General features: G+C 44.2%; 2 protein-coding genes across 2 annotated transcripts in view; both read right to left on the reverse strand.

Annotated features, from left to right (window-relative positions):
* LOC137348767 (zinc finger protein 850-like) overlaps window positions 1-16,770 on the reverse strand; it is a 546,053-nt gene that overhangs the window by 149,344 nt on the left and 379,939 nt on the right. The gene's annotated exons all lie outside the window — the stretch shown is intronic.
* Window positions 11,317-15,103, reverse strand: LOC137348432 (probable G-protein coupled receptor 139). The gene is made up of 2 exons (XM_068013742.1): window positions 15,034-15,103; window positions 11,317-12,227 (listed from the first exon to the last, which is right to left on the reverse strand). The coding sequence occupies exons 1-2, from the start codon at window positions 15,101-15,103 to the stop codon at window positions 11,317-11,319; spliced, it is 981 nt and encodes a 326-aa protein (XP_067869843.1).

Consider the following 16,770-nt stretch of genomic DNA (forward strand, 5'->3'; position numbering starts at 1 on the left):
TCTTCAGCTGTAGGGTGACCACATCTATAAAGGTGATATTCATGTAGCTCGCATCCTCATGAATGTATGCAGTATCGCCAGCTTCCGGTTAAACTCCAAAACCCGGAGCTTAAACTGCCGCAATTGACGACACTTCCTGCTCAAAAAGTTCTCCTGGACACCGGAAGCATCCGGGAGCTCCCACATAGCATAGGAGCTGCACTGTCGAGGTTGAAGTACCCCTGACATTCCTTTATTTATTATGTAAACTTTTGCTACTGCTCATAAATCCTTCCCAATACTACAACACCTTCGAATTATGAATCAAACCTTACTGGTAGTGATGAAGCCTACTCAAAATCAATACACCTCAGTAGTGAATAAACACCTAACTCAAAAAAAAAACTCACCAGGTACTCACTTGTTCCTTATTATTAATACTTAACATTTTACTCTTTTTTAGTCAGACAGTTGCTGCGATGCTTTTTGCCAGCTATTTACACGTACACACTAACAGTAATGTACCAACCAAGCTATTTACTGACACTCTCCAACCGCAGTCACTCACAACCAATCACCTTACAGCTTCCCTGTGATGTCACTTTTTATTTATTTTTTACAAACTCCGGCGGGATGAACTCCTCTCCCAGAAGGTACGTGTTGTATGCTGCGATCCTCAGGCTGTATTTAACTGCTCCCGGCTCTGTGTTCCCCGTAGAAGTATGTTCCGCTCTGCTGCTCTCCCAGAAGGTAAGTGTTGTAGGTCACGATCGTCGGGCTGTATTTTCGGTTCCCAAATACGTGTTCTTGGCACAGGTCCGCTCCTCTCCACTGCTCTCCCGGAAGTTCAGTAAGTAGGTTGTGTAATGTACTTGTAAAATGTTTTTAATAAAGTATGTCATTGGAAAATCCATTGATCTTTAGACCCTGTAGTGATCCAGCTGTTCAGCTTGAGTCTTCTTCATCTCCTCGGCTGGGTTTTGGCAGGAAGTGAGGAAAAGACAGCTGGAACTTCTCTGGTCTGTGATTTACAATAACACATTCCCTGGTTCCCAGCAGTTACCTTTTCAGTAATGTTCTCATTATCCCTAAACTACCCTGCCTACCTTTAATTCTGTTATTTATTATAGTTTCACAATTATAGGTACAAGCATCACACGTTATAATCTAATCAATTCAGTTCCTCATTTTGGTTTAAGTTTATATTGTGGTTAATCACTGATACACTCTGTACTTTCCCTGATCTGATTCGAGTTTACAAAGAGCTAATGGCTGTGTACAATTTTACAATCACTAGTTCCCCTTTCCTCCCCTCCTGAAGGTGCTGACTCTGGCTGAGTTCGGATGTACACTTACTGCTCCCCCCCTCTCTCCTCCCCTGAAGGTGCTGACTCTGGCTGAGTTCTTGACTACATTCACTGGTTCCCCTCTCTATTTTCCCTTGAAGGTGCTGACTCTGGCTGGGTTCAGTTACTCACTCACTGTTTCCCACTCTCTCTCCTCCCATGAATGTGCAGACTCTGTCTTGGTTCTGTACTACCCTTACTGGTGCTCGTCCAACCTCCTGCCCTGACGGTTTTGACTGTTGCTGGATTCCGTTCTATGCTAACTCTTTCCCCTCACTCTCCTCCCTTGAAGGTACTGACTCGGGTGTGTTCCGTTCTGCACTCACTGTTTCCCCTCCCTCTCCTCCCATGAAGGTATTGACTCCCGTTATGTTCAGTTCTTCATTCACTGGCTTGCCACTCTCTGCTCCCCCGAGGTTACTGCCTCTGGCTGGTTTCAGTTCTTCACTCATTGGTTCCTCTATGTTTCCTCCCCTGAAGGTGCCGACTCCGGCTGGATTCAAAGTTTGTGAACTTCACTGAGCCAGAATCCATTTGCAGCAGACAGTTAAATCACAAATGTGGTGAACTGGCAACAAGGACACGTTCCCAAAGAGCCAGCAGTACAAATGCAGACTGCGCTGAAATCACTGTGTCACAGTGGTGCAGTGGTTAGCACTGCAGCCTCACACCTCCAGCAACCCAGGTTCAACTCTAGGTACTGCCTGTGTGGAGTTTGCAACTTCTCATTGTGTCTGTGTGGGTTTTCGCTGGGTGCTCTGGTTTTCCCCCAGAGCCAAAGACTTGCAGGTTGATCAGTAAATTGGCCATTTTAAAAATTGCCCCAAGTATATATAGGGGATGTGGTAGGAATATAGGATTAATATAAATGGGTGGTTGATGGTCGGCACAGACTCGGTGGGCCGAAGGGCCTGTTTCATTGCTGCATCTCTAAATAAATAAATAATTGAAGCTCCCACTAAGCAGCTACAAGTTGATTCCTGTCGGTTTGTCCCATAAATTTCCCTGGAGGTGCCGGTGGACTCAGCAGCCTCGTCCACCAGCGGACTAAACACAGACAGAGCCAGATTCCCTGCCCCCGTTTACTTTTGGTAAACATAAGAAACTGTATTCTGGTGGCAAGCCACTCCAGAGGACTTGGAGGTGAAAAAGAGCCTATTCATCGTTGAGCCAGGCGCTGAAAAATGAAAACTTACTCCACTGTGATTCTGTATGTGTTACCGGGTTTATACCTCTGCCCTTTTATTTGAACAGCAGTGCAACATTTTCACTCCATTAGTCTTCTGAAACAGTGGCGTGTAAGGCTTCAGAAAAAATAAACAGGCACTTGGAGAGGTTTGAGTTAATAAAAGAGGATCATGCTTGACTAATCTAATTTCCTTTATTTTAATGAAGTAACAGAGAAGGTTGATAAAGGAATGTTGTGGATGTTGCCTATATGGATTTTAAGTAAATACTTGATAATGTGTCACGTAAATGCTGAGTTGACAAAATGAGGCCCGGGGAAACGGTCAGTGTTCAATTGGATTAAAACAAAGGCTTAACGACAGAAACCAGCTGGTGAACGGTTGCTTTTCAAATTGGAGAATGGTAGGCAGTGGTGTTCCGCAAGGGTCCGTCCTAGAAACACTGCTTTTTTGTGATATGTAAATTATTTGGATCTTGGACTACAGTGTGAAATTTTAAAATTTGCTGATGGTACCATGTACACGTGGAAACCAGTGAGGATGATGTGAACTGCTTGAACCAGGATGTGGATAGGCCAGCAGAATGGGCAGACAAGTGACAGATGGAATACAACACAGAGCAGTGTGAGGTAATGCATTTTGTCAGAAGCGATAGCGTGAGGCAATATATACTTCATGTAGAAGTTCTAAAGAGTGTGCAAGAACAGAGATACCTGTGGGTGCATGTGCAGCGAACTTTGACGGTAGCAGGACATGTTGAGAAAGTGGCTAGAGAAGCACTTAGGATCTTGTGCTTCATAAAAGAGGCATATATTACAAAAGCAGGGAAGTTGTGCTGAACCTTTATAAAACTATGGTTAGGCCCCAATTGGAGTACAGCTTCCAGTTCTGGTCACCACAGTTTTGGAAGCATGTGAGGGTCCTTGAGACGGTGCAGAGGAGATTTACCAGAATGGTTCCAGGGATGGAGGATTTTAGTTACAAGATTAGGTTAAAAAATCTGGGGCTGTTTTCCCTGGAGCAAAGGATATTGAGGGGAGGCTTGACAGAGGTATACAAGATTATGTCAAGCTTAGGTAAGCTAAGCACGGAAAAACTGTTCCCATTAACTTATGGTACATGGACGAGGGGACACAGATGTGTGTGTGAAATGCAGGGAAAATCTGAGGACGATTTTCTTTCTTTTCCACAGTGAATGGTAATGTCCTAGAAGGAGCATGGTGTAAGCAGAGACTATTAATGATTTCTAAAGAAATTGGGCGGGTGCTTAGGAGAAGCAAAATTACAGGGCTTTGGGGATCAAGCGGGAAGAGGGGCTGTCTGGATAGCTCCACCGAGAACCAGCATGGATTCAATGGGCCAAATGTCCTCCTTCCATGCTTGAAATCACCATAACTCTATGACCTTTCGTGTATTAAAAAAGAATATTGAAAAACTGTTGCCAGATCCTTTGCTATTTCCACCATTACTGGCACCTCCAACACCACTACTCAAGAATTTTGGATACATCACCTTCGGAGTAGTGGACTTTTCTCCTGTGAGCATGTCCAACCTATCGATGCATTTTTATCTTTTCCAATTGCTCTACCCCTCCTCAGTTACAGTGATTATGGAAGGTCATGCCCGCTATTGTGAAAACAAAATGAAATTTGCCACATATTGTTTGAATTTAAAGTAAGCATTTAGTGAATTTGCGATATAGGATAATGGGTCGTTGACAATTTAGTGCATTATATAATTACTGGCATTATTAATGAATTTATGTTTCCACCAACAAAGAAACCATTCCTTAGTGACTGCACGTTGATGTACTGTGACGGGTTGCATGCTATAGTGAGTCTGAAAACTGTCATGCCAGAAGTCTACCAAATAAACAAATGATTTACATTCATGAAACAAAGTGACACAGAATTAAGATAGGTTCAAATCGTGGCATACATTAATGGTACGAAATTTTTTTTTAAGTAGTAGCAGGGTTCATTTCCTTTTTTTAAAAACCAATTGTTATAATTTAATAGCGAGTGAAATGGCAGGAATGTTCCAACTTCTGAAGTGCACATCTTGTACTATGTGGAACTCCAGGACGCTTCTTGTATCTTGGGTAACCATATGTGCAGCAAATGCCATCCGTTGCAGCAACTTTAGTTCTGGGCTTCGTAACTTGAGCATCAGCTGGCGACACTGTGGAGCAAAGAGTAGATGTGGTCACCTCAAAGCTTAAGAATATCATAGATCACAGAATCACAGAATAACACAGTGCAGAGAGGCCCTTCGACCCATCGAGTCTGCACCGATGCATTAAAGACACCTGACCTGTCTACCTAATCCCATTTGCCAGCACGTGGCCCATAGCCTTGAATGTTATGACGTGCCAAATGCTCATCCAGGTACTTTTTAAAGGATGTGAGGCAACCCGCCTCTGCCACCCTCCCAGGCAATGCATTCCATCCGGTCACCACCCTCTGGGTAAACAAGTTCTTCCTCAAATCCCCCTTAAACCTCCCACCCCTCACCTTAAACTTGTGACCCCTTGTAACTGACCCTTCATCTAAGGGGAACAGCTGCTCCCTATCCACCCTGCCCATGCCCCTCATAATCTTGTACATCTCGATCAGGTCACCCCTCAGCCTTCTCTGCTCCAGCGAAAACAACCCAAGCCTATCCAACCTCTCTTCATAGCTTAAATGTTCCATCCCAGGCAACATCCTGGTGAATCACCTCTTCACACCCCCCAGTTCAATCACATCCTTCCTATAATGTGGCGACCAGAATTGCACACAGTACTCCAGCTGTGGCCTTACCAAAGTTACATACAACTTCAACATGGCCTCTCCGCTTTTGTAATCTATGCCTCGATTGATAAAGGAAAGTGTCCTATATGCCTTTTTCACCACCCTATTAACCTGCCCTTTTGCCTTCAGAGATCTATGGACAAACACGCCAAGGTCCCTTTGTTCCTCAGAACTTCCCAGTGTCAGGCCATTCATTGAATACTTCCGTGTCACATTACTCCTTCCAAAATGTATCACCGCACACTTCCCTGAGAGGTCCTGCTTTTTAGTCTACTGCCTAACTCCCTGAATTCTTGATGCAAGACCTCCTCCCTCTTTCTACCTATGTCATTGATACCAACATGTACCATGACCTCTGCCTTATCACCTGCAGCCGTTCAGTGACATCCCGGGCCCTAGCACCAGGGAGGCAACATACTATCCTGGAGTCACGTTGACGACCACAGTAGCGCCTATCTGTTCCCCTGAGTATAGAATCCCCTATTACTATTGCCATTCCTCTCTTTCCCCCTTCCTGTGCAGATAGGCTGCTTGTGGTGCCAGAAGCATGGCTCTGTCCGCACTCCCTGGAGGAACCAGCCTCGTCAGCCTCCAAAATGGGATACTGATTTGCAAGCGGGACCCCAGCGGACTCCTGAACTACCTGCCTGTTTCTCTTGGACTGCCTGGTGGTCACCCATTCCCTTCCTTCCTCAAGTCCCTTCTGCTGCAGTGTGACCACCTCTCTAAACGTGCTATCCACGATGCTCTCAGACTCGTGGATGTTCCACAGTGTTTCCAGCCGCCGTTCCAGCTCTGAACCCCAAGCTTCCAGGAGCTGTAGCTGGACACATGGTGCTGCCGGGGACTGGAAATGTTCCCGGATTCACACATGCAGCAAGAGGAGCAAACCACGGCTTTAAGCTCCCCTGCCATGACTAAACCCTTTAAATTAAAAACTTTAGAAGACTACTATAATGAAAAAAATCAACTAAGTATTGCTAAAACAATAACTTACAATTCAATCCAGTTTGAAAAATACCCAACAGGACGTACTCACCAGTCAGCTGCGCTCTTTGGAAACTCTCACTCCCCTCACGCTCTTTGAGGACAGGTAGGAAATGAAAGGAGCTACTCGTTCCCTCCTCACTGAACTCCCTCAGTCACCAAACTCCCACTTTTGCTCTCTAATGCAGCCCCAATTCAGCACTGGAAGATGGCCCACTTTTCTACTGTCTGACTCTAGCCCCTGAAAACTGGTTTAATCCAGTTATCTAATTAACAAGGAGCAGCTGCAAGCAGAGCCTGAGTGAACTCTGTTTAAAGCTTGTATAAAACTCACCTTCAATAACTCAAACAGCAACTGTTCAGTTAATATGCTAAATAGAAGAAAGACGAGACTTTAGATAAAACTAACCCTTAATTACCCTCAGTCACAAAATTCCCAATTTAGCACTCTAATGCAGCCCCAAGTCAGCACTCCAGCGCAAATATGCAGGGAGAGAGGGAATGGGTGACCACCAGACAGTCATGAAGAAACATGTAGGTAGTGCAGGAGACCCCTGAGTGCATCTCATTCGCCAATAGGTATTCAGTTCAGTACACTGAGGAAAGTGATGATCAATCTTGGGAGTGCAGCCAGAGTCAGCACCATGGCACCACGGGTGGTTCAGCTGTACTGGGCACATGGAAGACTGGAAGAGCGATTGGGATAGGAGATTCCATAGTTAGGGGAGAAGATCGTCCTTTCTGTGGCCGGAGATGTGATTCAAGGTTGATGTGTTGCCTCCCTAGTGCCAGAGTCAAGGATGTCATTGAACGGCTGCAGAGCATCCTGAGGGGGAGAGTGAACAGCCAGCAGTCGTGGTCCACATTGCTCCCAACGACATAAGTAGGAAGAGGGATGTGGTCTTGCAGAAAGAGATTAGTGAGCTAGGTAAAAAGGGAATTTTGTGACTGAGGGTAATTAAGGGTTAGTTTTATCTAAAGTCTCGTTTTTCTTCTATTTAGCAAATTAACTTAAGATGGTAATCTTTGGATTACTCCCAGTACCACGCACAAGCGAGAAAAGAAATAGGAGGATAAAGTAAATGAATGCGTGGCTGCAAAGATGGTGTCGAACGGAGGGATTTAGATTGTTAACACATTGAGACCAGCTCTGGGGGAGATGGGACCAGTACAGGCTGGATGGATTGCACCTAAACAGAGCCAGGACCAATTTCCTTGTAGGCAATTTGCCACTGCTATTTGGGAGGATTTAAACCAAGTTGGCAGGGTTGTGGGAACCAGGATGAAATATCAGAGAGGAATGTCAAGGTGCACAGTATACTGGTAGAGATAGATAGAACCAATGTAGGGAATAGTAAGTTATTCGGTGGTTTAATTGGTGGGGAGAGAGTAAGGAAGGAAGATATAATGTCTAAATCAGGGTTAATTTGCATGTATGTGAAATCAAGAAATGTGGTGAATAAGATTGGTAAGTTACAAACGTCGATTGCCACGTGGAAATATGATATTGTGGCTCAAAGAAAGGCAGGGCTGGGTGTTAAATATTTCTGATGCAAGGCGTTAAGGAAAGATAGGAAAGGGAAAAGGGGCAGGGGTAGTGGTCAATCATAGAATACCACTTTGGTTACCATATGTCATTAATTTCAGTTATGGCATGTTGGCATTGTAGAGTGCTTGGGATGAACAAGTGACGTTGAACATTTGGGCTACAAACATGTGCGCCCTAATTTGTGGATGCAGTATCGCAATTTGCAGCCTGCCCACGATGGATCGGATCAAGGTGGGAAGCACGCAAATTTGCAGCATCTCGATCATGTGCATAATTATAGCATGTGGAGAACAGTTCCCGCGCTACTGTTTTTTTTTGGCGCTATTGGCTGTCTCGGTGCTGAACATCGTTGTGACAATACCACGTCATGCAGCCAGCCTGATCTTCTTAAAGGCAGGATGTCCCTCTTAAAGAGAAGTTGTACTGAATATTATTAGTGGATTTCAAATTATGAAAGAGAGAATACCAAGGCAGAGAGAAGGTTACAGGGTGACAGAAACGGTGCAGGAGGCATTACTAGTGGGGATGGGCAAGGGACGAGTAACCATGATGCCACGGTGGGGCAGGAGACCTCACAGAATAACCTGATAAAGGAGTGGGAGCAGTTGACCGGGGTGGTTAACGCCCAGTGTCAGGGACCAAGGACCTGGCAGCAGTTCCACAAGAAGTCCAATGATCGCACAAGGGTGGATACTATTAGTGAAGGCAATTTCACATGACAGTTCCAACCCACACACAACCACACTCTCCCACTTCTCAATGCACTACGGCAGTATTGCGCACCCAGCAGCACTGTCGGGCACTCAGGACTCAACCTAATATCGAGATACTCGACCACAGCCCAATGCTGCCAGATTCGCACCACCATCTCTCTGCCTCCAAGCCAGCGCCCCCACCCCGGGTATTCATCAATGGCAGGAACATCGCCAAACCTAGTGCTGCAGAATCACTGACATCTTTTCCCTTTCCTGGGGCACACAATATAATGTCGCAGAATGGAAGCGGTCTGGTCAAGGACACTTGCATTTTCAGAGCCCTATGGGGGAGTGGGCACTCAGCATCATGGGACCAGTAGCAACAGAACTCGAGGCATCTGGCGTTTCTGGGAACAATGAGGATGCTGGTATGTCCCTGCCTTATGCTCTTCCAAAACCCAGCTCACCGTCATTCTGCTATCTGGCAAGATTTGCAAGCTGCAGATGGTGAAACCATAGACCTCTTATTTGTCACCAGACTCCGCGTCTCTCATTCCACAGTACCCCTTCCGATATCCTGCTTTAAGACGCCCAGGAACTGTCACCTGTCTTGTCACAGCAGCGCAAGGAGGAAGAGAGAGGTGGGGAGGGAAGATGGGTAGAGTAACAACACAGTGCCATTGAAGAGGGTCTTCATATGGTCTTATGCAGGCAGCCATCCGTTCAGATAACAACACAGCACATACTTTGAAGGTCAGTATAGAGATGGAATCAGCACGTGTTGATACATTCTGGCACGTGAGGGCTACAGTCAGGCCAGTGGTAGACGATGGTTTGTTTGCCAGAGTCCGTGAGGGCAAATCACAGGTCTGTTCTGCAACAGAGGACTCAGTTGAGGATCAGGTTGAGGCGGCATCAAAGAGAGTGCCCACCTCACACCGAGATGTTGACTGCATTGGCTGACCTGTCAGCCAGCCTTCTGTCTTGGAGCACCGAGAAGTCTGGCTCCAGGTTGGCAGACTGCATGGCACCCTCTGCTCCGACTCACTTGTCATGCTGCAGATCTGAAGGCACAGCAAACGGTGCCCCATACCTACTCCAACCTTTGTGTGGACAGGTCACTAAATCCACTACCCTTCCTCTGGGGATACAGAAACCGCTCCTAAAACAATTCAGACTGCCTCCAGTTACTTTGCAATAGCAGAAGTTCTTGAAGATCGCATTACCTGCAATTACGATGTCAGTCCTGTTAAGGAAAGCTAGTGCTGGGCACAATCTCCATCTCTGTAACTGTTGTGTGCAGAGTAATGTATCAATATGTTGTCTGGATCTGCACAGTGCAAATTTGGAATCTTGGCGTCACATCAGTTGTGTGACATCAGAATAGCGCTGATTCACAGCCTTCCAGAGTATGCAGGAAACCACCCCCCCACCCCCACCCCCCAGCCAGTTCCACCCCAATGCATGCCGCTCTTTACTAATAGAACACCAGGTGAACTACGCAGGAAGCAGCCAGTGGTGCAGCAGGACCTACCAAAACAATGTTTGGCCTCTGTTCCACCACTGCAAATAATTTCGCGCCCCTAATTCCCCCAGGTCCCCAGCAGTGGGATTTGTCTTGCCTCATGTCTGGCTCTGTTTTATAAATATTGAGAGGTTGATTGCTATGATCAGTCAACACTTCCATTATTGTTTCATCATGTGGCTACCAGGAGAGTATAAAAGTGTATAATGTTCTCATTAAATTTGATAAATATGTATTTTATGATTTGGTTGTTTATTATTTGTACCCTTTCAAAAAGGCATAATTGTGTTAGATTAACAATGTAATATTTGATGACACTGGGATTTCATCCTAAACGGGAAATGGAAAGGTTGGGTGAACGAGATGGTCTTCCTCCAACTCCTCAGTTCCTATGTCTATGAACACAGGAATGTGGCTGTGGGACAGTACCTAGTGAGCGGAGAACAATGTGCGAGGACATTATGTGTTCCTACAGCAGAGCACATCCTACCTTCCATACCCAGACCATTCCCAGGAGGAATATTGAGGTGCTTTTATTAAACAGTTAAACTTAGTATCCAAATAACAGATCATAGGTCAGAGACTCCGCCTCCCATATGATTGTAGCCATACTCCGGAGCCCTCGGGACTGATGGGAATGTACCAGGCCTGAGTCCGCACATGGAAGAGAACCAGAAACGAACTGAGAACAGACTGCAGCACTGAATTGTGTGCTGATGCAACATTCCTTATACCATCTTAAATTCACATAGTGGGAAACGATCCCAAAGCGACTGACTATGTATGTGGGAGGGGAGGCCATGTGTGACATGGACAAGGGGAGAAAATGATGGGATATAATGTGCACTTCAAGGTGGATTTTACTATTTTCATGATGGGTGGCACAGTGACGCAGTGGTTAGCACCACAGCCTCACAGCTCCAGTGACCCGGGTTCAATTCTGGGTACTGCTTGTGTGGAGTTTGCAAGTTCTCTCTGTGTCTGCGTGGGTTTCCTGCGGGTGCTCCAGTTTCCTCCCACATGCCACAGACTTGCAGGTTGATAGGTTAATTGACCATTAGCAATTGCTCCTAGTATAGTTAGGTGGTAGGGGAACATAGGGACAGGTGGGGATGTGGTAGGAATATGGAATTAGTGTAGGATTAGTATAAATGGGTGGATGATGGGCGGCACAGACTCGGTGGGCCGAAGAGCCTGTTTCAGTGCTGTATTTCTAAACTAAACTAATGTAAACTTTAAGGTGGATTTTATTGTTTTCATGATTTAACTAAGTTACCAATTAGATTCAATGGAAATTTCACCCCATTCTTTAATTCCTCTCTGAATTTACTCTGAGTTCCTGCATAAATAAATGGGTTGATGCAGGAACTCAAAAACTGAAGCATATATCCATTTTCCTCCAGAAGAAATGTTGATTCACTGAAATTGGAACCTGAAAAGTAAGTAACATTCGCAATTCGGACATAGAGGATCGTTATAAAATACAGTAAATACAACAGGATGAAACTGCCCGAGATGGCAAAGAGTAAAATAATGGACTTTCTCCGCTTCTCCATTTCTGGGTCGCTCCTATTTTCTCCATTGCTGTGGGCCCGGAGTCTCCTGCGAGCTCTACTGGCCATTAGAATGTGTCTGACAGTCAGAGCATTGAGCAGTAAAATCAAAATGAATGGGAGACAAGGGGTTAAAATAACAAGAATCCAATCATATGCGGCCCATGCAGGTGACGTATAAAATATTAATTTTATGCCGCAGAACCAGGGTACATTGTTAATTATGTACAAAGGTTCGTATATAAAATACAAGAAGGTATTTTTTAGAAAGCTCAGCGTGCACACGGTTCCTATAACCCGCGCTGCCGTTTTCTTGGTACAATATTTTATTTTCAGCTTCTGGCTACAAATGGCCACAAATCGATCAAAAGTGAAAGTGACCGTTAACCAGGCAGAACCGTCTATCATCGCATAGATGAGTGCAATCCGGAGGCTGCATAATGGTGTGATGGACAGAAAAGTGAATGGGAAATAAATACCAGCAATTCGGTTTAATATCACAGCAGTGATAATAAGTAGGAGATCCGCTACCGCCATGGAAACCAGGTAGTAAGTGATACATCTGGAGAGACCACATCTTCCTCGGGACAGGATCACGATCACTGCCAAATTAGCTGTAACAGAGTCAAAGAGAGAAAATGAAGAGCGTACGCAAGTACCAACAAAATTGTCCATTTTACAGGATTCTGTCCGGCAAGTGTAGCTTTGACACATGATCCTGAGTTGAAAACCATTGCTTAAGCTACAAGCACTTCTTTCTGTGTTTAAATCAAACATTCAGATTAGGAATATAACAGATTAATGAGATCAGAATGCAAAATAATATAATGAATGCTAATGCAGAACAATAAGGCATCAAAACACATTGAAACCAACATGGCAACATCAAAAATGACTGAAAAATAATACATCAGCAAAAAGGCACAGAAAATTTTCAAGAGATAAATAACACCACAACTAACAATAAGTGAGAGGACGCAATGATAACTCTGAGCACTTCTTCTAATAGTAGCCAATAACACAATAGAACTATATTTAAACTGTGAAAAGAGTGTGGTAATTCACCTACAGTAATGTGACAGGAACACAATTTACAGTGTGATAACAGTCTGGTAATTCAGCACAGTGACAGGGTCAAGCAAGGCTCTAGAAATGCGCCAACGCTCTTTTCCATCATCCTCACCACAACTCTCCACCTCATCTCTATGAAGCTCGCTGCCTGAGTAGATCTACTCTGTCGGACGAACGGAAAACTATTTAACCCATGTTACCTCCAGTCCAGAGCCAAGGTCACCATTACCTCTGTCATAGAACTCCGATATACTGATGATGCTTGTGGAATGCGCACACTCAGCTTCAAACCCTCACCGATACATTCACCAAGGTCTTAGAAAGAATGGGCCTTAAGCTAAACATCTGGAAGACAAAAACCCTACACCAGTCCGGTCCCACACTATAATATTTCCTCCCATCTTTGAAGATCCACGGCGAACCACTGGACAATATGAATCACTGCTCATGCCTTGGGAGACTATTCTCAGCAAGGGCAGCCATCGATGATGAAACTTAGCATCGCCTCCAGTGTGCCAGCCCAGCCTTCTGTTGTCTGTGGAAAAGAATGTTTGATGCTCCAGGTGCTCCAATATCACTGTCCTCTCTCAGGCCAACAGCCCCAGTATCCAGGCACTGGTCATGGATAATCAGTTACGTTGGGTGGGCCACATTGCCCTCATGTTTGACGCAAGACTCCCAAAACAAACTTTCTGCTCCGAGCTCTGTCATGGCAAGAGGCTACCAGGAGGACAGAAGAAACGCTACAAGGATGTCCTTAAAACCTCCCTGAAAAAAAATGTGACATCTCCACTGATTCATGGGAATCTCTTGCCTGGGACCGCTCAAAAGGGAGAAGAAGCATCCACGAAGGTGTCATCCAGTTCGAACAACATCGACATGCCCAGGCAGTGACCCAGCGCAAACAGTGGAAGAAGCATTTCGAAACAAGAGCATCCCATTCACTCGCCCCATCAAACACCAACTGCCTGTGGCAGAGTGTGCCGATCTAGAATTGGACGATTCAGGCACCTAAAGACCCACAACCCTGGAGTGGAAGAAAGTCATCCGCTTTCCCGAGGGATTTCCTAAGAAGAAGTGTGTCATTAAGACAATAGAACTACATTTACACCATGGTAACAGTGTGATAACTTGCCCACAGTAACGGTGTCAACAACACAATAGATCTGCATTAGCACTGTGATAACTTGTGACAATTCACCCACTGTAATAATGTCAATTACATAATGGAGCTATATTTACACCGTTACAACAGTGTGATAATTCGCACAAGGTAACAGCATCAACAACACAATATAATTACATTTACACCATGATAACAGTGTGGTAATTCACCCATAGCTACAGTGCCAATAACACAATATAATTACATTTGCACCATGATAGCAGTGTGGCAATTCACCCACAGCAACAGTGCCAATACCACAATAGAACTACATTTACACCGTAACAACAGTTGATAATTCCCCACAGTAGCAGTATCAATAACACAATAGGACTACATTTACACCGTGATAACAGTGTGATACTTCACCCGCAGTAGCAGTGACATTAACACAATAGAATTACATTTAAACCATGATAGTAGTGTGACAATTCACCCACAATAATAATGTTAAGAACACAATAAAACCACATTTACACTCTGATATGTCACCCGCAGTAACAGTGATATTGACACAATACAGCTACATTTACACCATGATAGCAGTATGATAATTCACCCCCAGTAACAGTGCCAATAACCAAATGGAAATACATTTATATTTTGGTCACAGTGTCATAATTCATCCATATTCTCAGTGTCAATAACACAATGGAACTACATTTAATTCGTGAGATGTTAGTGGTAAGTGAGAAAAAACATGTAATTATGGGATGAAATTCTACCTGTCAACAGAAGATAGTATTATCGAGGAGAAATTATGCTGGTAATGTTAAGGTGCTGTGCCAGTAAGGGGGGGAAATGATACTGTTAAAGGGCAGAAATTGCATAACTAGTGATGAGAAACTATGGCTGTAAAAGGAACAAATTATCATTAAAATGGATAATTAATATCATTAAAGTGGAAGGAGGACTCTCTAAAAGGGGAGAAATTATATCAGTTAAAAGGCGGAAGCTGTCCACAAAAGGGAATAAATTATCCTGTTGAAGGGGAGAAATCATGCTGTTAATGGAAATTAATTACCACATTAAATGGGAAAACAATGATCCTATAAATATGAGAAATAATGCCATTAGCTGACAGAAAGGATATCCACATGCTGGAGAGGCACAATGCATAAATGGGAGCAATGACATAGTTGAACAATGATTCCCATAATTAATAACTCACTGCAATACTTTACCTGGAACCCCGATAGCTGCAAGGAAGGGATAGTAAATTGCAAACACCAGACCTTTTGGTGAACCGTGCATTTCTATCAGAATCTTTGAACGCATTCTGCACTACACTGGAAGATTTTCACATTTATACCTGATGTCAGACTCCAGGGTAATAATTAGATGGCTTGCTCTTTTACATTAATTACACTAAGTGAAAAAACACATTAGTGAAGCTGATGTCATGCTCATGTTTATGATTTGTTGAATGAAATGTTTTACAAGTGCTCTGACGCGGCTCTGAAATGAAACACCCAGGCAGTGCTGAATGATCACAGTTACATTTCTCAATAACAGGTAATGAAAAGCTAAATACGAGGTTGAAATGGTGACAGTGAGCATTGTACACGAGGAATTATCACGTTTAAAGCCCTCTGTGTTAAGTTAAGTTGTCTTAGTACAAGGAAACCTGACCAGTGATATTCTGGAGCTAAAGCAAAACACAGCCAAGTTCTCACCTTTGATCATTGTTCAGGCCATGTGATCACGGGTCACATGCAACGTTGGTACAAATCTCTCTGAGACTGTACACTCACTTTAATACAATGTATTGTGTATCCAGCGTGGACAGGTATGATTATCCACGGTTACATTCAGTGTGCACAGACCCGTTCTTCACGATTGTCTTCAATGTGGACTTGTCCAGGGATTCGTACCATTATATGCAACGTGAGCAGGTGCAATTCAGCTTAAATATGTCCAGTTCATCACAGTTATATTCTGGTTAAACATGTCTAGTTCAGCGTCATTGCATTCAGTGTGAACTGGTCCAGTTCAGTGTAGTTACGATCTGCGTGGACGGGTTCAGCTCAGCGTGGTAATGTTCACTATGGATAGGTTCATTCCAGAAAAGTTGCTTACAGTCCGAAATAGGTTCACTTCGGCACTGTTAAATGTAGTCTGAAGTTCCAATTCAGCACTCTTATCTGCAGAACTGACAGACAGATCCAGGTCCAGGTCCAGGTCATGGCGGTTATATTCAGTGTGGAAATGTCGAGTTAATCACAGTTAATTTCAGTGTAGACAAAATACGGTTCAGCAGATTAAAGTCAGTGTGGACATGTCCAGGTCAGTGCACTTATAATTCTGGTGGAAGGAAACAGTTACGTCAATTTACAATAAAAACAGGAAGAGTGTGAAATGCACATTAGTTCTGGCAGCATCTTTGGAGATCGACTCAGAGTTCACGTTTCAGGTCTGCAACCTTTCATCAGAATCCATCAGAAATTTACTTTCGGTGTTGACAAGCCCAGTTTAGTACAGCGTGGTAACATTCTGTGTGGTCTGGTCCAGTTCAGCAAAGTTACATTCTGTGTCCACAAGTCTGGCATCAAGTGGTTACTTTCACCATAAACAGGTTCAGTTCAGTGTGGTAACATTCAGTCTGCACAGGTCCGGTTCAACATGCTCACATTCTGAGTTAAGATGATCCCATTCACACGGTTACATTCAGTGTACACCGTTCCTGCTCAACATGCTTGTTGCCAAAGTGGGCCAGTCCAGGTCAGCTAGATTATATTTCGTCTGAAAAACATCATGAAATGCTCTAAATATTCATCAGGTCTGGCAGCATCCATATTCTGTTTTCATATTCAGTGTGGGCAGCACCAGTTCACTAAGTTTTCATTCAATGTGATCGTAGTTATATCAGTACAGTTATATTCAGTTTGCACAGGACCAGTTCCTCACTGTTACTTTCTGTA

Source organism: Heterodontus francisci, chromosome 34 (genome assembly GCF_036365525.1).
Source record: "Heterodontus francisci isolate sHetFra1 chromosome 34, sHetFra1.hap1, whole genome shotgun sequence".
In the NCBI taxonomy this organism is placed as follows: Eukaryota; Metazoa; Chordata; class Chondrichthyes; order Heterodontiformes; family Heterodontidae; genus Heterodontus; species Heterodontus francisci.

Excerpts from the sequence above, each read along its gene's own strand:
- LOC137348432 (XM_068013742.1), bottom strand. The coding sequence starts at position 15,103 with ATGCACGGTTCACCAAAAGGTCTGGTGTTTGCAATTTACTATCCCTTC. Across the intron at positions 12,228-15,033 it reads TGCAGCTATCGGGGTTCCAG|CTAATTTGGCAGTGATCGTG; the intron begins GTAAAGTATTGC and ends ACTCTGTTACAG.